We start from the raw sequence: 19,740 nt of genomic DNA, 5'->3' as shown, positions 1-19,740 counted from the left end.
GCCACTCATCGAAGTGCAGCTAGCAATCGCGGAGGCGCCGTAGCGCCGCTGCCGAAATGGCGCGCGCGTGTGGGTCTGTGTACGGGGATGAGTAGGGGGGCTGGGGTGGGCGACAACGAACAAAGAAAATGCGGAAGCAGAGTCTGCTTGTTGGTTTATGCGTGTACCGGCAAGATGTGTCTCGCATATACGTTTACAGCGCATGAACGCTATTTTTTTCGCGCAGTGCACGTACGTGCTTTTCGCTGGTAGATTGTTTATAAAATGCCCATTAATCTTCGGCATAAATGGTTTTGTGTAAAATAAGAAACAGTTAAGGCAGCACCTAATATTAACATAAGGTATAAAATCCCCCTATGCTGGCTGCCTAATTCAAAAATATTTTGATGGAACCCACTAGTCGACGTCACAGTCACTGCTTTGGGGTTCTCTGTCGTGTAAAGCAACAAGATAATTGAACCAACAGCACGGGAAATTATAAAACAAACTTCCAGTCATGTGCGAAAATTAAACTGTAAGCTAAATTGCCGCAAAGGCAACCGTGCGATCGTTCGCAATGCTTCCGACAACCCGCGCGGCCGAAGGGTGTCCTCCTTTGACGTCATGACGGGCGCAATCAATCAGGGGCGTCAAAAGACGAAAAGCGCGCATCTTGTAAACGGGGCCGCGCTTTTTGCAAGATAAATGCCACTTGGACTCATGTACGATACATTTCAATGTGATATTCGGAATCAGCGCGCAAAAAACTATATAACTGTTAATCTAACTCAAATTTTTTGGAAAGCGCTTCAGCTGCTGCAATGGTCATCTGCAAGCACGTGCTTAAATTCGAAATAGAGCATTCATCGTGGAAAACAGGTCAGCATATCACCCATTCTCACGGTTGCGCACAAGTGGCTGCTGGAGCGAGAAGCTCGCTGCTCCATCAGTGCTCAATATCGTACATGCCAAGTCGAATAGTAAGCTGCTGTTTGCCGCAGCCCTGTTCACAACTCAACTCGTTCAATGTCTATACATATGTCAAGTGCAGAGCGCTTTAAGCGCTCGCCTTGTGGTCCTAGCTCGCTCGCTCGAAACAAGCATATCGCCGCGGCGTTACGATGTAGCCTGTCACGGTCCCTTCGCCGCGGCGTAATCCAGAGGCTTAGAAAGCCAAGCGGTTTATATAGTCATAAGCGCTCGAAACTCGTGAACCGCTGGCGCTTAGCAGTGGCTTAGCTCGGCCAGCATATACGTAGCGTGAGCTAAGGTTCAGCTGGTTATTCTTAGCTTTCCTGGTTGTCTAGGATTAGCTGATTATCATGCTTACTGCTGCTTATCATCCAATCAAATCCAATCCCCGCGCTTGCGCAAAATGTGGCAGTGCAACACCGGCACGTGGGGGGGGGGGAAAGAACAAAGATAACAGAACTCCCGCTGGCGCAGTTTCAGGCAGGGGCGCGAGAGCACTGCGAAGGGGGGAAATTTGAATTGCATGGGGTGGTAGCAGTAAGCGGATAACGGCGGTACAGCCTATTATGGCGAATCACTGCATTGCACTTCCGACAGCTTTCACATTGAGTGGAACGGGTTTAATTTTAGGAGTGTAAATTACAATGACAGCGTTTTGTGTGGAGCAGTTCAGGGCGTCTAGAGTGCTTTATTTTCGCCAGGGGAAGGAATGATGCAATGAACACAGCTGTAGCAAGATGGCAAGTTGGGCTAGCTGGTGCAGATTAAGATTCACGGTGAAAAACCGCGCAAGGAACACGGGGAAAAAGAAGAGTGGACGACGCACATCGCTGTGCGTCCTCCACTCTTCTTTCTGTCCCCGTGTTCTTTGCGCTGTTTTTTCACCATGAATCTTAATCTGAACACAGCTGCGCTGCTGCGTCACAAGTTCAGATACTTCGTTTCTCCGAACGGGCTATGCGTGAGCTCACGCGCTCACTCGCAGATAACGTGTCTAGCCGTTAACGCCCCATCAAAGCAATTGCCTCACAAAGAAGATAAAAAGAAGAAATGGGAGAGAGGGAAGCGTATCGGCATTCGGGTGTAAGTAGCATTCGGCCACGATCCTTCACCAGAAAGCAGTAGTGGTGTCGAAATATCTGCAGGCAATCTTCAGCTGCAAGTAGCCGCGTGAGTCCTTCATGGATGCTGCCGGGCACGCTGGTGAGGCCTATTCGAGGCCGTGGACTGGCCTTCTGACACCGTCGTTCGGTGGTCCCAGCGGTTTCAAAGCGGGTGCGAATCACGGCGTATACTGGTCGGGCGGCAGTTTCCGCAACAGTAAGCCGCAGTGCGCCAAACGGGGCGACGCCGATTGTCATGCTGCTGTCTGGTATGAGAGCTACGTACCGCGTGTTGTCTCCGGTATGGTCAGCTCCGCTAGCTCGAAGCAGCCACCGGCTTTGGCGCCGTGCTCTTGCCCCTCGGAAAGTTTCATCTCAGCAGCCGCCAACGTCATCGGCACCGACGGCAACGTGGCAGCGACCGTTTATGGCAGGTCAGGCTCTCTTTCTCGCAGTGCATGCCCCATTTCATAGACGCTACGATTGTGTGGGAAATTTTGGTGGCTTTTTCCCGGGAATTGGGGCTGGGAAGTCGAAGGCATGACGTTCGGCCAACCAGGCGTGGTGCTGGCTATTGAGGACACTGTTCTCTAGAAAAATGTGGGGTAACAGGCACGCATGCAAATTGTACACTTCGTGCTTCGATTGAGCGCATGTGCCAGACTGCACCCAACCACGAAGCAGGGCCCACCGGTTTGCCATGATAACAGGTTTTCGTGCGTGAGTGTTAACAGCGGTGCTCTTCCCGCTCTGCCTGGGCTTAATTGTAAGCACGCGGTCATGCTCCTTTCTCTTACCCGACAAAAGTGGGCACTTTAAAGGAAGTCTGCAACGCTTCCGATAAACGCTTTCACTCTTTTCTTTGCGTCTGAGAGTACTACGGAAGCTACCGCTATATCGCCAGCCCGGAGAGGCACTGCGTTATTTGCTCGTCACAGCAGATGCGCCTTCCCTTTCTATCTTGCTTTTGTGGCATTTTTTAAAGTGCCTACCGAATGCGTTCATTGCTGCAACTGAAGGAAAGCCGGCCAATAGCCGCTACACTGCTGCAAGGACGTAATTCCGGCGGTCGAAGAACGCCAAGACCGGGAAAGAGAAAAGTCTTGAAAGCATGTTTCTATGATATCCGATTGGTATAGAGAAGCAATTTTTGGCTTAGGTACTTTGTGACCAATTCTAAGTACTGTATGCGTTTGTTGACTACGTTCTCAATGCTTTTAGGATGTAGAAAGTTTAAAAATGTGTTGCAGGCTCCGTTTAAAATCTTTGTTCCGCGTCGTCAGCCTGTTTCCCCTCGGCTCGGCCAAACGGAGTGGCGTGCGGCGCACCGGAGGATGCTCGCTGGCAGTAGTGGGTGGTGCTTTGGCATGGTTCTCTCGCACGCAGAAGGTTGTCATTCCTGTGCCGAAGCAGGAAATGTGAAGTCTAGCTAGAAACTACCTTTGCCTCCGTAGCTGGCCGTAGTTGGTCTGCATGGCTTGTTAACAGTCGAGTTGTTCACCGTTGAGGAAGAGCACGCTCACCAGGGCACGTGCTCACCGATGACATGCCCGTTGGGCCGGTGGGAGTTTTAAAGGAGCCATGAAGAGAAAACACAAGTTTGGTTCATTCAAAAGATTGTCTCGTTAGAATCATACTGACACCACTTTTAACGTAAACTTCGCTCAAATAAGCTACATAATTAGGAAAAACGGGAATGGTCATGCGACCCACCAGCTCATTTCCCGCAACAGAACCTATGATGTCACATGAGCTAAGCTCTGCGATTGGCGGAGGCTGGCAGAAGCAGACGCAAATTAGGTAGAGCTTACAAACTAGACGAACCAGCGATTTGCGCTTAAATTTAGGGCACATTCTTCACAAAGCAATAAGAATGATGGGACAAACAGTGGAAGTTACGAAAGCACATGTAAACACAGAAGTACTGATGCGTTCTGCTGTTCGTACTGCGCACAGCATGCTTGGTTTAGCTGCACAGCACTACGGGGCTTGGGGTTGTCTCAGACGACACTGGCCGATTGACGCAAGCAACGGTGTCTTACGTGACCCCATTTGTCGAGCGAGCACTGTTTCAGGGAACGAATATTTTCTCCCAGAACAAAAACAAGCCAGGTTTAAATGCGGGCAAAAACAAACCAAACGCTTGCCACGGTATGGTGGCGCCATCTAGGTTACGGAACGTAAAGAAACGCGGGAACAAACCAACACCGCTGTACAGGGTGGAGACAACCTTTGAACGGTCCCGTGCCGCCGCAATTGGGCCAACGGGCTCAACGCGTTATTCTTTTCGTTTCCCACGAGACCTAGCAACGCGAAACAGACAATATGATTCAAACTTCTTCAGTAAACCGCGTTGCGGCGATAATTTTAGCGCGGTTTTGACACAATGACTTGCTTCGGCGGCGAGCAAGCAACCGAAAATGGCGGCGCCAGCGTATACGTGTCTCTACCCTGTACGGCGGATGCGTGAATGAAGGTATTCTAGGCTGCAGAGCGGTCGGTTCCTGTGATGTCATTTGGGACCACGAAAACGCACGATTGAGCGGGAAAATCAAAATTTTAACCTAAATTGTTGAATTTCTCAGTGAATAAAGCACCGTTTGTATCCGGACAAGCGCTGGGGGCACTATAAAGCACGAAATCTTTCGAATAAAACCAACTTGCATTTTCTCTTCATAGCTCCTTTAAACATGGTCTCACGGCCCAATGCAATCTGTCCTCCGTACTCGAGCTGTTTAAAGGAGCCATGAAGAGAAAATGCAAGTTGGTTTTATTCGAAAGATTTCGTGTTTTATAGTACCCCCAGCGCTTGTCCGGATACAAACGGTGCTTTATTCACTGAGAAATTAAACAATTTAGGTTAAAATTTTGATTTTCCCGCTCAATCGTGCGTTTTCGTGGTCCCAAGTGACATCACGGGAACCGACCGCTCTGCAGCCTAGAGTACCTTCATTCACGCATCCGCCGTACAGGGTAGACACGTAACGCTGGCGCCGCCATGTTCGGTTGCTCGCTCGCCGCCGAAGCAAGTCATTGTGTCAAAACCGCGCTAAAATTATCGCCGCAACGCGGTTTACTGAAGAAGTTTGAATCATATTGTCTGTTTCGCGTTGCTAGGTCTCGTGGGAAACGAAAAGAATAACGCGTTGAGCCCGTTGGCCCAATTGCGGCGGCACGGGACCGTTCAAAGGTTGTCTCCACCCTGTACAGCGGTGTTGGTTTGTTCCCGCGTTTCTTTACGTTCCGTAACCTAGATGGCGCCACCATACCGTGGCAAGCGTTTGGTTTGTTTTTGCCCGCATTTAAACCTGGCTTGTTTTTGTTCTGGGAGAAAATATTCGTTCCCTGAAACAGTGCTCGCTCGACAAATGGGGTCACGTAAGACGCCGTTGCTTGCGTCAATCGGCCAGTGTCGTCTGAGACAACCCCAAGCCCCGTAGTGCTGTGCAGCTAAACCAAAGCATGCTGTGCGCAGTACGAACAGCAGAACGCATCAGTACTTCTATGTTTACATGTGCTTTCGTAACTTCCACTGTTTGTCCCATCATTCTTATTGCTTTGTAAAGAATGTGCCCTATATTTAAGCGCAAATCGCTCGTTCGTCTAGTTTGTAAGCTCTACCTAATTTGCGTCTGCTTCTGCCAGCCTCCGCCCATCGCAGAGCTTAGCCCATGTGACATCACAGGTTCTGTTGCGGGAAATGAGCTGGTGGGTCGCATGACCATTCCCGTTTTTCCTAATTATGTAGCTTATTTGAGCGAAGTTTACGTTAAAAGTGGTGTCAGTATGATTCTAACGACACAATCTTTTGAATGAACCAAACTTGTGTTTTCTCTTCATGGCTCCTTTAAGTTGGTGTTACAGAAAGTAATGGCGTATTCGGTTGGCCGCTCCGGTCTTCTGACTCGGGAGTCGCCAGATTTTTTTAACCTCCTTGGGTAAACCGCGGCGTTTTGTGTCACGTGACCCGTCCTCCCGGCCAGATCGCGCCACGCTCTCACTTCGAAGTCAGAGCGGCCGGGAGCGCTCAGAGTCGGAGGCTGACGCTCCGAAAACACCAACCGAAGGTAGTTCGAGCGCTCTAATTCTACCAACCGAAGGCGCGCCTGCTTTTCAGAGCACTCCAGAGCGCTCGTAAACGTCCAACCGAATACGCCACAAGATTCCTTCCTACGACGAGGAAGGCAAACGTGCAGACCCATGTTTGTCCGCCAGATTATATAAAGCTCGGGTCATTCAAAGTTCATTCAATCAATTCGCTAGGAGGTATGCCCAGTCGCAGATAACAAACGTGGTTTGTTTCGCCCAGCTTCGCGGGTAACTCTTCTTCAGAGTAGAAAGGCACTGAATTTTCGCATAGTTTCAGCATTACACTGGTTATTACACTGCTCCTGCTGCGATAGTATGCGTCCTTGCTACTGATATGGGCCACCATATTTTTACGCATAAATGTCATTTTAGTTCAGGCGTGGACTTAATATTGCAGACCATGCGAGCGCGTGGCAAAAGCCACCGATGCGCTTTCTGGAGGCCCGGCGCGTCTCGTCGAGACCGGCGCGGCGCGCCTGAGCGTCCTGTTTTAGTCGCAGGCACGCATATTTTCTCGCTTCCTGCAGTGGCGCTGCGGTGGTCACTGAAGCACCGCAGAGTGCTATGGTGGGGATTTGTAGCATTCCTTGCGTCCCGGTGGCGCATTTAGGCCTAACTTGACGATTGCGCCGGCTTTGCGTAAGTGCTCCTCGCGTCCTGATATACTCTTGCGAGGAATGTATTTTTTGTTCGTTTTGTTCTTTATCGCTTAAAGACGGTGAGACTAGCGGCTTGCGAACGGCGTCACCGAGTGAAGCGCGTAGGAAGCACCATCACAGGGGGCCGCGCTACGGACAACGAAATGCCAGTGATATTAATCGCGAACCTTATTCATGTTGTTTAGTTTGTAATCTATTTGGCCACTGGACTTACCTTTCAGCTCACTTTCCGCTGACATTAAGATAGGATGAGGGGCATGCTACAGAGGCGTCGCTCTGCGGTGCTTCAGTGACCATTGCAGCACCGCTGCAGGATGAGAGAAAATATGCGTGCTGCGCCGGTCTCGACAACAGGCGTCGGGCCTCCAGAGTGCGCATCGGTGGCTTTTGTCACGCGCTCGCATAGTCTGCAATATTAAGTCCCCGCCTGTACATCTAGAACCGTTCGCTGGCTATGTAGAGGAGCCGTCAAAAGTAACTGGACCACGGTCTCGCTAATTTACAGGAATTCCTTCTTCCCGCAACTGCCCAACTGGATTGGTGTGCGTTTAAAGGCGTCTTCTCTAACAGAAAATGCTACCTGTAAACCGGTAGTCGTCACAAAGGCAGTGAGACAAATATTTTCGAATATTCACAAATTCTTGTTATAATTATGACACCTGTACAGTGCGCATCAAGCTTGACTACCACAAACGAGCATGCGATTATGGAGCATGCTGGCGACATCTATTGGTGGCTGCTGGGTAGGACACAGCTTGCCATTGCGCATGCGCGGGCCTCGTGGAGGGTCGAGTCGATAGTCGTTTTGCATGGGACCCTCTCATTTGCAGAGACGCCATCCGCGAAAGGCGCTTCCTAGGAAGTGCTGTATGCCACGGCTGTTTTCCGTTCCTATAGCTGCAAGATTCAGAAGATTAGCGAAAGTCGTTTGTAGCGATTATGTTACTGCATGGCGTCAAACCACAGGCGTATCACCCATGTCAGCTGACGGCTAGCATTGCGGAAGAAAAGTGCCGTTCATGAGTGGTTACGTCGGCATACTAGGCAGTTCCATGCGAAATGACGATCGGCTCGACCCCGTGCGAGATCCGCGCACGCGCACTGGCCAGCTATCTCCGACCTAGTACCTCTCTGCAGATGTCGAAAGCATGCTCCAGAGCCGTGCACTCGCTCCCCTAGATAAGCTTGACACGCACTCTACTCATAATTACTCATATCGCAATGATATTTTTTCCTCAATGACTAAGTTCAGAACCACCAACTAGCCCAACTTGCATCTCTCTCTAAATGTCGATTTTGTTGTTACCTAGTTCCCACTGTCTTCACGTGAAACTTCGACGGCTGGACCTCCTGCGTCGCTACTTCATTTCCTTGGACTTGGAAGTGGAGGGTGAAGACATCAGAGACGATGTCGGTACGATGCCACTCAAAATGGCGATGGTTTCTAAATTGTGACAGGCATTTATGTGATCTGTGAGGGTGGTTTTGACGAGCAAAATTGTAGTGTTCCTGAATAGGTGAATCCGGCAGCACCTATCTCTCGCGCCGTAATGATGATGGATTGGGGACAAGCAGGCTGGAGGAATATCTTATACGGCTAAAACAGTTTCGTTGTTTGTCTGCCAAAGGTTTTTTTTTTTTACTTGTTCGGTTGCAGTACGAAGACGTCATATAGCCGCAATTTGTTTTCAGTGGCGCTGTACAAGGTAAGGCTAAAGGTATAAGCGTTATACCAGTGCTCACGAACGGCATGTAAAAGAAATTACCGCAGCTCGCGCTAGTATGATGCAAGGCTAGAGAAACAGCAGAGCTGGTGGCCCCCTCCTCTTCGTCGGAGACCCGGCTCTTGCACCTCACATGGATTTTCGAACACGCCGCTTAAAGTTCTCCATGACTGGCAGGCCCGGATCGCTTTTTCCGCGGGCTTCCACATCTCTCCCAACGTGGACCGCGTTAGCACGCTCTAGAGCCCGCGGCAACCTGCTTCGCGAACGTGGCGTCTGTGCTCCCCAGTTCAGACGCGAACGCACGTGAACTGGCGAGAAGAACAGCGTGCGAGATATCACGCCACGAACTCAATTGCGTAGAAGCCCGTTTCACAAAGAGAGGAAACCGACCACGGGAAGCGCTTTTTTCCACTTGCTCGTCTCTTTTTACTTCATGCGCCGGCGGTCTTTGAATTGTTTCTCGTTGTGCTTAATTTGGAGGGTTAGGTTATCAGTTTTTGTTCTTTTAACATTTATTTCAAGCCTCCCAAACGCATGTGTGCATTTTCCTCCGTCTCGTAATAGGCGGCCCGGGAAGACGAGATGGAATGGTTTTTGCACGCCGTGGGGACCTTGTATTTCTTAAGCTTATTTTTTTAGCAGCGAAGCTGTCTATCAAATTGTAATATTTCTTGTCCACAATTCAAAATGGCAAGAAAATGCCGACCGCGCGCAAGTGAGCGCCTGCCTCGCGGCGACCGCACGGCAGTTAGAAAAACCAAGAAAATTCGGACCGCTCGTGTGTGCCTGCCTCCGGACGACCGCCCAGCGTCCAGACACACGTTTGTCAAGCCAAGCATACGCATGTAGGGAGATTTGCCAGTTTTGGCCAAAAACACACCAGCGTATGCCGTAATCATGGCAACACTTTCCAGGAACGAGAGAGACACGTCATAGCGTGCGCCCCTCCAGGGTGATGTCCAATTACCATCACCAGCCTGTCTACTCCTGAGGTCCCTACTCCCACTGCACGGCAAAGGCCTCTCCCATTAATCTCCAACTACCCCAGTCCTGCGCTAACTGCGAGCAATTTATCCCCGAAAACTTCTTGGTCTCATCTGCCCATCTAATTTTCTGCCGCCCCTGCCACGCTCCTTCTCTAGGGATCTACTCTGTTGCCCTAAATGAACAACGGTTATCTTGCCTTCGCACAGCATGCCCTGCCCACTTTCATTTCTTCTTAATTTCTACTAATATGTCCTTAACACGCGTTTGTTTCCTGACCCACTCCGCTCTCTTCTTGTCTCTTAATGTTACACCTATCATCTTCCGGGCCATTGCGCCCTGACTCGTCCTTAATTTAAGGTGAACCCTCTTATAGTGAGCCTCCAAGTTTCTGTCCCGTAGGTGAGTACCGGTAAGATGCAGCTGTCATACACTTTCTACTTGGGGGGAAAATGGTAGGCTGCCATTCATTATGCGAGAATGCCTGCCGAATGCACTCCACCCCATTCTTATCCTTCGAATTATCTCTGCCTCATGGTTGGGATGCGGGTTCACAACTTGGCCTAATTAGATATATTTCCTTACCACGTCCACTGCCTCGCCACCTATCTCAAACCGCTGTGCTGTCCCGAGGTTATTGATCATTACTTTAGTTTTGCGCATATTAATTTTCAGGCCCAGCGTTCTACTCTCGTTGTCGAGTGCGGTAAGCATGCTTTGCAATTCATCCCCCGAGGTATTTAGCAAAGTAACGCCATCAGCAAATCTGAGGTTATTGAGGTATTCTCCCTGTTCCCAATCCAGTGTTCTGAATACTTCTTGTAAACATGCTGTGAACAACATCAGAGAGATTGTCTCCTTGTATTACGCCCTTTCTAATAAATATGGTAACTGTGGACCCACTGCAATATCCTCTAGTATTCCTACATATATAGTGCTCGTCTACACCCTGGTTCCGTAAAGCCTCTGAATGACTGCTGAGGTTTCGACCGAGTCAAATGCTTTCTCATAGTTTATGAAGGCTGTGTATAGGGGTTCAGTATATTCCGCGCCCTTCTCTATCACCTGATGGATCGTGTGAATATGGTCCATTGTTATACAGCGTTTACGAAATCCTGCTTGTTCTTTACGGTTGACGGAAATTTAAGGTGGCAGAAATTCTGTTAGCGATTACCTTGGTACCTTGTGGACCACTGACAGTGAACTGATCGGCCTGTAATTTTTATTGTCCTTCATAACACCTTTCTTGTGGATTAGGATGATGCTCGCGTTCTCCCAAGATTCCGGTAAACTCGCGGTCATTACGCATTGCATGTAGAGGTTTGCCAGCTTTACTAGTACAATTTAACCGCCATCTTTCAAGAGGTCTGCTGCTATTTTTTCTTCAGCTGGTTATTTGCCCCATAGCATTTCTTTCAAAGCATTCCTTATTTGTGTCGTTACTGGTGGGATGTCTATCTCCTCTGAACTTTCTCTTTCGGCATTATCCTGGATGTCCCGGCTACTCTAAAGATCTCTATATAAATCATCGGCTACTATGACTATTTTATCCCTATTTGTGATGACTTTGTCTTGCTAGTCTTTAAGTGCATACATCTGATTTCTCCCCACGCCTAGACGCCTCTTCACTGCTTTCACAGGCCACGGCGGCCGTCAGACCTGTGACCCAGCAGAGGGTGCTAAGAATCCCTGAAGCCGGACAGGCCGCCATTGGAATCTGAACCTGGGAACGTTTAACGCGAGGACTTTTTCCAGCGAGGCGAGTCTAGAAGGGTTCGAGGAATTAGAGGGCATTAAATTGCATGTCATAGGGCTTAGTGAGGTGAGGAGGACCAGTGGAGCCTTTACGGTGCTGAAAAATGGCACGTCCTATGTTACCGTGGTCTAGTGGACAGAAGAGAACTGGGAGTGTCCAATGATAACCACCTCCAAAAAGATGAAAGAAGCTAAAACTTGTAGCAACAATGCTGGAGTAAAGGTCGTTGTGGCAGCGAAGAAGCATATCGGCTGCAATAGTGAACCTAAACTGTAGTGATGGTGGTGAATATTGCGTACAGCTTCGCTACCTTCAAGTCTTACCCGTTAGTGAGCCTCCCGGCATTTGTTTGCGTTTTAAAATTGACTCAATTGGCTCTTAAACTTTTTAAAATTCCTACCTGGTATTTTTTCTTTGCAAGTGTTGTGCACTGCGTGCCAACACAGCCATTTTTGCTTTCCAATTGGAGTGCATGTTGTGGTTCCCGTTCGCTGCTAACCCTGCACCCTTCGGGGTGCCCCAATGGTTGGGTTGCCATTTCAGCGGCGTAAAGATCCCGGGTTCGATTCCTGGCGCCTCCGTAACCACGTTTTTCTTTCTCGAGGAGTGCATTCCCAGCACTTGATCGTGGGCTCCAGCCTCCTCGCTACTTTCCGTCACACATTTTCACCCTACCTACTTCGCTTATGATGATAGTTTTCCGGTAACTTCCCACGGTGGAAATGAAAACTTCGACAGCTCCGCTGTAACTAAATCTTATGTTCGCGTACTAAGGCTAAGAAAGGCTACGGAACTCATGTCGGCATTCTTACACAAATTCTACATTCTCCTAAGCTTGCGCTTGTTTGGTGTACTTAAAGCAACATGACAACCCATATAGCGACATTTTCTTTATTGTATAACACAATGAATGCCCATTGAGCGAACAAGTTGACGTCTGGGAGAGCAAAACGGCTCTTCGACCACGCGCCTCAAGTGTTCCATGGCCCTAGGCGTCCCGTCATGGAACGCGTCTAAACTCAGCTACAGCTTATTAAGAAGGCCGTATAGGGGAGTACACGAAGGTACACCGCAGAAAAAGTGAGGTTGGAATAACGCAGCCAAGCCAAGCCAGACGGGCAGCAATATCAACCATTGTAAACTCCCTTAATGCATGGCGGCATAGGCGTGCGCACAGGGGGGCAGGGGGGGGGCATCTGAAGGAGGGCGCCAAATTGGCCTATATTTTTTCAATGTAACACATTAAAGTAAAAATTTGTGCTCAGAAATATTTTGTATGTATTGCAATTCCATCGCATTGAAATAAAAATTTTATAACCATTCCTCTTTGCATTGCGTTCGGACCGCTAGGCCTCGAGTGGGAAAAGGTCGGGAGTTGCTGTAAGGGGGCGGGGGGGGGGGGGGTCGCAGTGGTAAGGCTTTGCCCCCCTCCCCCCTAATCGAGAACTCTGCGCACGCCTATGCATGGCGGCAAAAACGTGCATCAGCGTAACGCGTAGGACACTTAGAAGCCATCATAACGCATAAACTGGAAGCGGGTGCGTGAAGTAAATTCGTCTCAACAGGCAAGCGATCGAATCTATTCGAGAACGCGTACGGTAGCAAAGCGTCTCAAGCGTTCCATTGGGCAACCGTGCTTTCGCGTGGAGGACCCTTAAGGAGTGCATAGCTGTGCCCTCAGACTTGCTTGCTTTCGGTTAGTGCATGGGCACTCGAATATCCAGACCTCCGCCATTTTTTTATTGCAGACCACTACCTCATAACGGAGCCCAATCACCTGGACGGATTTCAGTGGTTCCAGTTCGAATTTACGATCAACGTGGCGTCAGTCTTTCGGCGAACGCATGGCGTGAGTGTATCGCTCTCCTTTCTGTCGCGGCAGTGAAGGACAGTACGTTTGTTTGTAGCGTTCAGCGCCCGCGCATGCTTCGTAACTGCGCTCGTGATTCACAGGTATCGAGGTGATCTGTCCCCCAGCTCCAAACTTCTAGGTGCGCATTGTTAAACAGATTAAGGCAGTAGAATGTCTGACGATTGCATCCGCCAGGCTCACAGTATACAGTTCACGCGGGTCTAGTAGCGATGGTCACGGAACTATTTCGGATACGTGCATCATAGCGGCGGGATAGATTTCTGTGGTTGTGGGCTAGCGCTGCAGTTAAACCTTGTATATGATTCTTTTTGTTCACCGTGGAGCTGAACACACCTGCCCGCATATTACAACCGACGGATTTACTTGTTTCGAACTATCAGCTTACTTTCGGAGTATGAACTGAATTCGTTCAATGGTGGCAACGTGGTCAGTTATGACTAAGCCTACCATAGCGGCACGGCAAAAACGGCGCGTTCTGATACGCAGTGGAGAGCTGCTTCTAATTTGCGGCGAAGGTTTCCAGTGAACTCTTGATAAATAGCATTTGAACTGCCGCTTGAGCGACAGCCTCATGGTTTCATGCTTGTCAAAAAAGAAAAAAAACATTGCAAAGCTTTATTAATGTTTCCCTCAGGCTCGTGCGAAGGTGTATTCCTCTAAACCATTGTATTTCTTCTTCTGCTGAACTCTGTGCAGCGTCCAGAAAACAGCTACTATAGACTGACCATGCGTGTCGTCGAGCTGACCGGCGATTGCTGGCCAGCGGGAGCCAAACCAGTTGTGCTCTGTCTGAAGGAAGGAAACTGCGGGGACTTGTGCCATCCTCAGGTCAGGCCACCCGGGAGTATTTTTCTTTTTATTTGCGAACAAGTTGTACTTTCTGTCTACCATTTATGCTGTCCCAGATATCTTCAGCGTTGATGTAAAGGGTTGCTCACTCGCAGTACAAAATTGAGCAAGCTGAATCGAGCCCCAATGTAGTGGCGCGCCCTAGGTAAACCCATTTCCAATGTGGGAGTCTTGACCGACTAGTACGGAATGTGTTAGTACGCACTCGAAAGCGTCGCACGCATGCTTACCGGGGCCAAGGAAGAAAGGGAGGATCAACGGAGATTCAGCTTGGAGCAATAGGGCATCTCAACGGTAACGGGATGTAACGGCTGGACTTGTAGATCAGTTAACCTTTAAGTAAAAGCCAACTACACATTTCCGCCCCTTCGGAGGAGTTGTACGAAGTGCGTCAAGAATTACTCACGCTAATAAAACGTATGAATGCGGAGTACCGTTCTATTTTGCAGGGAATGAGGAGCATAAGTTTGTAAGGCTGGGCTTAATGATGGCCCTTAGAATAAAATGAAAACTGCCTAATTTACAGGGCTGCATGGGTAGGTCTCGCACGCACGAGAGCGAGAGAGAGCGAGAGAGAGCGAGAGAGACAGAGAGAGACAGAGAGAGACAGAGAGAGAGAGAGAGAGAGAGAGAGAGAGAGAGAGAAACTTTATCCAAATCGGGCCCTGTTCGGCGGGGCGGGTAGCCAGCAGCCGCAGCTGCTCAGCGACCTTGGCTGCTCTGTCCATCAGGGCTTGTTGCATCGTCAGGTCAGAGCGCCCAGCGCCGCCTCGCATAGCTCCGGAGTGGTGATTGGGGGTAAGTGGTCGTCGAGACAGGCCCACATATAATGCTGTACGGCGGCCTTCGTGCCGCATGATGTGCAGTTGAGAGAGGAGAATAGGGAGGGGTGTATACGGTGAATGAGGGCTGTTAGGTAAAGATTCTGTTTGTAGAAGTCTCCAGAGCCATTCTTCCGTGTAGCTGAGGGAAGAGTGGGCGGGGCTGTATCAGGTGAGACAGGCGGTAATACATGGTGATCTCGTGGTTGCCGAAGAGGCTGTCGCGAGCTGACCTGGCTCCGTAGGAAGCAATGGGGCTGGGGTATTCCCGGGAGGTGAGCGCTCGGCCCGGGACGTTGCATGAGCCGCCTCATCGCCTCCAAGCCCATTGTGGGCAAGAGTTCAGATTCAAGAGCGCGAAGTTTCGTTCGATATTTTTAAACTACGGCGAAAGTAAGTGCTCCTGTTCGGCATTCTCTCGTGCTCCACGCGAACTGTTTATAAATACGATGTGCTGAATACACTCCCTTCCTGTCCGGAGATCCGCTTCCCTAGGCAACTTGTAATGTCTTTCTAGATTTCCAAGGAGGCCACAACATGAACTCAAACAAAAATATTAAAACAGGCAATTAGCCAATGATGACAATAACCCTTTCGGCCCTGGCGCCGTCATTTGACGACACAACACATAATATCCTCTAGCACCTTAAGAACTAAACGAAAACGTCTACGTAAAAAAGAAATTTTTTTACTTGAAAAAAATTTTAATTGCCTATTTACCTAATTAATGTCGTCCCTGTAAATTAATAAATACTTGCACTATTAGCGTAATTTTTCATTTCTGTGCTCCTGAGGTCCACAGCTGTACGAAAACACGCAGGAAAACAATTTTCGCTGGAAATAAAAAATTCGGGGCCGAACTCTTTCAACCTCGTAACGTGTTACAATTTCTTATAAAATTCAGAGCACGATCCAGGCGCGTCCATGGGCACCAGAGATTCTCTGCCGTGGACCTGAAGGGCTGAAGAACTTTGCACAGGAGATCAGCAACTCCTTTGCCTTCAGGTTCGTATTACATCGTCCGAGCTTGTTGTCTTAAGGGGGGACGGATAGTGCAGTAGGTGTTCAACTACGTCTGCGGCTAGCTCCGCTAACTTTTCAACTTGAAATTTCGTATGGTGTTTAAAATATATACGTACTGTGTGCAACATTGCACACCGTGATACTCAGAGGATTTTAAAATAACATTCTACAGTTCCTTAGTTCTTTTTCTGAGCTTCAGGATCATTTTTAGAAATGTTTTTACAGGCGAAGGGACGAAACATTCTATTTGTGGTAAATACTTCCGGCATTCTTCTGAGACAAAAAAAATAGTGGCAATAACCGCTGATTTAAAAAAAATTATATTTAGTTACTCCAAGCTCAACTTTCAATGATATTCGACAAAAAAAAATTGGGGATAAAAACTTCTTGCGACAACATACTTATTTTGGTCCAGAGCGTGTAAGAGCAATAATAAAAGGCTCACAAAAAATTGTTCCGGAAATTTAATTGGTTGCAGAAAAAATGTTTATTCGGTCAGTGATGTTTTGTGAGATCCCACTTCTAAGTTTTCGTTTCATATTTTTTAACTGTCTCTACTTGCACGGCTTCAGAGAAAATCGAGGCATTGCTATTAGCACAGTGCACTTTTGGCGCGAAAGATCGCTCTAATCTGTCAAAAAAGAAACAAATTATGTGAGCACGAACTGTATAGGGAGTCGACCAGACGTAAAGCGTTTCGCAATGCTAGTAACGCCGCAATATTGCGGCATATACCGAATAACAAAAAGTCAGTCAATGCTTTCTTTCTGAATAAGTATGAAAGCAAGCGTCATCCCGTGATGGCGAAACTTGCAGTTACTAGGTGTGGCCTCATAAGGGTGTGTTTGGTGCAATTTTTGAATGGTTTCTGTCGCGCATCTGAGGATACCGCTTCCTGGGGACATTTTCAAAGAATGGTAGCATAGTTTGGAAACCTACGAAATTGTTTAGTCTGTTTTGCCCGCCATCCTCCCTTACGTTCTCATTTCTAAACATTGTTTCATTGTGTACTTCCGTGTACCCTTCATTTCTCATCACGAGTGTCAAATATAATTATTTGTATATTCCGGTTACAAGGCAGGCGGTTTCGCGATTCGATCCTGACGAGAAAATGTATGGCCCCCTTCGAGCCATAAAACAAACAGCGAACTAAACGTGATGTTGGACCTTTTTTCATCGGAAGCTGTATTTTCTGTTCTAGCATAATTTTCCTGTCGAAATCCTTTGGGCAATGCCTCAAAACTGGTTTATTTGATTGTAGTCTGCTTTTTCTACTACGACACGATTTCATGTAGTGCTATTTTAAGGAACTTTGACATGTGGCAGCTACACCATTTTCTCCCTAACTGCTGATCTCGCCTTTGTTTCCTACGCTTCAGCAAGGTGTCCCCGAGATACAAAACTGATTTCTTTGCGCCTACACTTACGTGCTCGATCAAGTAACCATCGGATAAACAATCTTTCTTGAAAGTACGCGTGTAGCACAACTAATGCACCATAATTAATGGGTCTTGTCGCAAATAAAAATAGCCCCTTACGTAGGTTTCTTTTTAAGCATGCCTGTGTTGCAGTAGGTCGTTCAGATGTGTACGAGTCGTGTACTGCTTATACCGGATCAAACGTTATTTCAGGAACAAGGAACAACGCAAGCAGATGTTGCACAAACTGTGTGAGAAAAATGCATTAGAAACTTTCTGTGCAAATGGGGTTTTAATTGGAAAAAAGGCATTTAACAAAAGCTAAGAAATAATAAACATTCTGTTGTACAAATTGTGGCGCTGCAGTTCTCCGCTTTCAAGTTTTTCATTATTAGAATTTACAATACCGTATTTACTGGCGTAATGAACGCATTTTTTTTTTTTCGTAAAACGAAAGCAAAGTTGGGGAGGCGTTTATTATGCGGGGCAATTTTCCGGGAACTTTTTAGGAGTGACAAAGGATGGCCACAGAGAAACCAAATAATCCACTATATAAGCTACCTCTCGCAGTAAATATACGCTTACGCAATCGGCAAACACGCAGCGTTTTTATTGAAGTAAACTCGTCTTTATTTGTCCAGGCTTCACTTCGGCAAATCCGAAATGTCTACCGCCAGCACGGTTCCCATGCGCAACTGCGTACTGGCCGCGTAAGTCTCATTTCGGCCCATCGCCGACTGAAGTGGAGGACGAGCAGAAAAGCTCGCAAGTAACAATGCTATCACGAATAAAAGTAGCGCTGAGACGCGCAGCGGACTGAACCGACTGAACGACGCCGCGCCAGAGTGCTTGTTCGTTTTTACTAAGAGAGATAGCTCTAGGTTACATGTGTGATCATCATCAGCGGGAGCGAGTACAGTGGGAAAAGCTGCAGTACGGCCATTCGTGAAACTGCTGGGTTGGAAAGTTGGGGGTGCGTTTATTACTCAGGGGAATTTTGACGATCAGAGTTAGGGGTTCGTCATTATACGGGTGCGTCCAATACGCGAGAAAATACGGTATACTTCAGCAAATTGGGAATGCGTGCCTATACGTCTTGATGCCGCAGTGCTGCAGCAAGCATCTTTGACTGGCCCTTTTTCTGCTGCAACAAACAAGAAATGTGGTCTTGTTTTGCGACAGTACTCTTCGAGGGCCGTGTTTCAATGTTTTTTTGTTGTTGTTGTAGGTGCCTATTCTAGCTGATTCCGCGGGTTCACCTCATGGTGAGACACTGACATACTGGGTGGTCGATGCTCTGAGCGAGATTGAAATCTTGAAAAAAAAAATGCATTCCAAATCAAGTGACCTGAAGCTGGACGATTTTGCCGCACATAACGTTACCTAGGCGTGTTTTTACTTAAGCTGAACTTGTTGGGAGAGTTGATGCATCTCTCGCGAAGAGACGGGCTTTGGGCTTGTCCTGTGCGCACTCTCCGCACAAAGTGCTGAGTGAGTGTTTACTTCTTCGGTAACCCTTCCCATGCAGTAATCAGCCGAACAAAGCCTTGAGCAACATGGTATTGACAGTGCTGATCAAGTTGGCTACTTCCTGGTTGCGCGAAAAAAACTAGCGGAACTGCTACTTCTGAATTTTTTTTCTCATCCTTCCTGCAAATTTCCTTGCTTCTAGAACCAGCCTGTCCACAACGGCCTCTGACGTACGCCTTTCACCCGGGCCAAGCCACGGCAAAATGCAGAATGGGAGCTCCTGGGATGACATAGGCTACAGAAGGCCACAAGTAGCGGTTGCATCGTGTCTCCCCAACGTCTGCCACTGTTGCTCTCCCTATGGACACTGCGACTGCGACTTCGGCGACCTCCACCGGCGAAGCAGCCGCACGACATTCTTTCGGGATCTCGATTCGGAAGTGGAGCTGGCGTTGAAAAAGATGCAGTTGCGAGAATGGAACGACCTACGTGATGGTCCTTTTCATGTCCCGCGCCACTGGGAGAATCCGCACGAGTTCCACCACGATGATCCTTCTATGGACAGACGGGATTCACTTTAAGCAGCTGGCTTTTTAGTGAATGCACAAGGTTTACCTAAGCCTGCTTTGTTTTTATGTTTTCCTATTTTCAGGCTTTTAATTGTTTAATCCGCATGCTTTGTGTTACACATTTATTGTCTAATATACACACGGAGCTTGCTTTTTAGTTTGTGACCTCACCGCACGTTTTCTTAGTGAGGTACCGGGCAAAGCATCCGGTTTTCTTTCCAATAAACTAGAAAAAAAGGACTCGTCGAATTTAACCATTTTTTCGAAGATACAAACATGGAGGGTATAAGCTTGAACAAAATAACAGCAGTGGACAGATGTTGGTGGCGCGACCCAACCACGAGAACGGAAAGCTTCGACGAGATAAAACATGTGTTCGAGAGTGCCCTTCGCTGCTGCCGTGCCGTTCCGCCGGTTTCGCCTGCTACGCTACAGGGCAGCTTTTACG

The 19,740-nt window shown here is 48.3% G+C and overlaps 1 protein-coding gene across 2 annotated transcripts; it reads left to right on the top strand.

Annotated features, from left to right (window-relative positions):
• The first annotated feature begins 2,015 nt into the window (after positions 1-2,015).
• LOC144177778 (uncharacterized) lies at positions 2,016-19,536 on the top strand. 2 transcript variants are annotated; one of them, XM_077705349.1, is made up of 7 exons: positions 2,016-2,034; positions 2,097-2,488; positions 8,113-8,216; positions 13,018-13,118; positions 13,839-13,970; positions 15,717-15,817; positions 18,926-19,536. In XM_077705349.1, the coding sequence occupies exons 2-7, from the start codon at positions 2,133-2,135 to the stop codon at positions 19,302-19,304; spliced, it is 1,173 nt and encodes a 390-aa protein (XP_077561475.1). In that variant the 5' UTR covers positions 2,016-2,034; positions 2,097-2,132; the 3' UTR covers positions 19,305-19,536. The 2 variants fall into 2 exon arrangements, with proteins under 2 accessions (XP_077561475.1, XP_077561474.1); XM_077705348.1 differs by lacking the exon at positions 2,016-2,034 and having other exon boundaries at positions 2,041-2,488.
• The last annotated feature ends 204 nt before the right edge of the window (positions 19,537-19,740 follow it).

This window comes from Haemaphysalis longicornis, unplaced genomic scaffold, assembly GCF_048455015.1.
Source record: "Haemaphysalis longicornis isolate Haplotype H1 unplaced genomic scaffold, Haemaphysalis longicornis Haplotype H1 scaffold_308, whole genome shotgun sequence".
Lineage (NCBI taxonomy): Eukaryota > Metazoa > Arthropoda > Arachnida > Ixodida > Ixodidae > Haemaphysalis > Haemaphysalis longicornis.
This window is presented reverse-complemented; position numbering and strand designations above follow the sequence as displayed.

Coding starts and splice junctions, on each gene's coding strand:
- LOC144177778 (XM_077705349.1), top strand. CDS start 2,133: ATGGATGCTGCCGGGCACGCTGGTGAGGCCTATTCGAGGCCGTGGACT. Junction 13,119..13,838: donor TCTTTCGGCGAACGCATGGC/GTGAGTGTATCG, acceptor AACTCTGTGCAG/CGTCCAGAAAACAGCTACTA. Junction 15,818..18,925: donor AGCAACTCCTTTGCCTTCAG/GTTCGTATTACA, acceptor CCTTGCTTCTAG/AACCAGCCTGTCCACAACGG.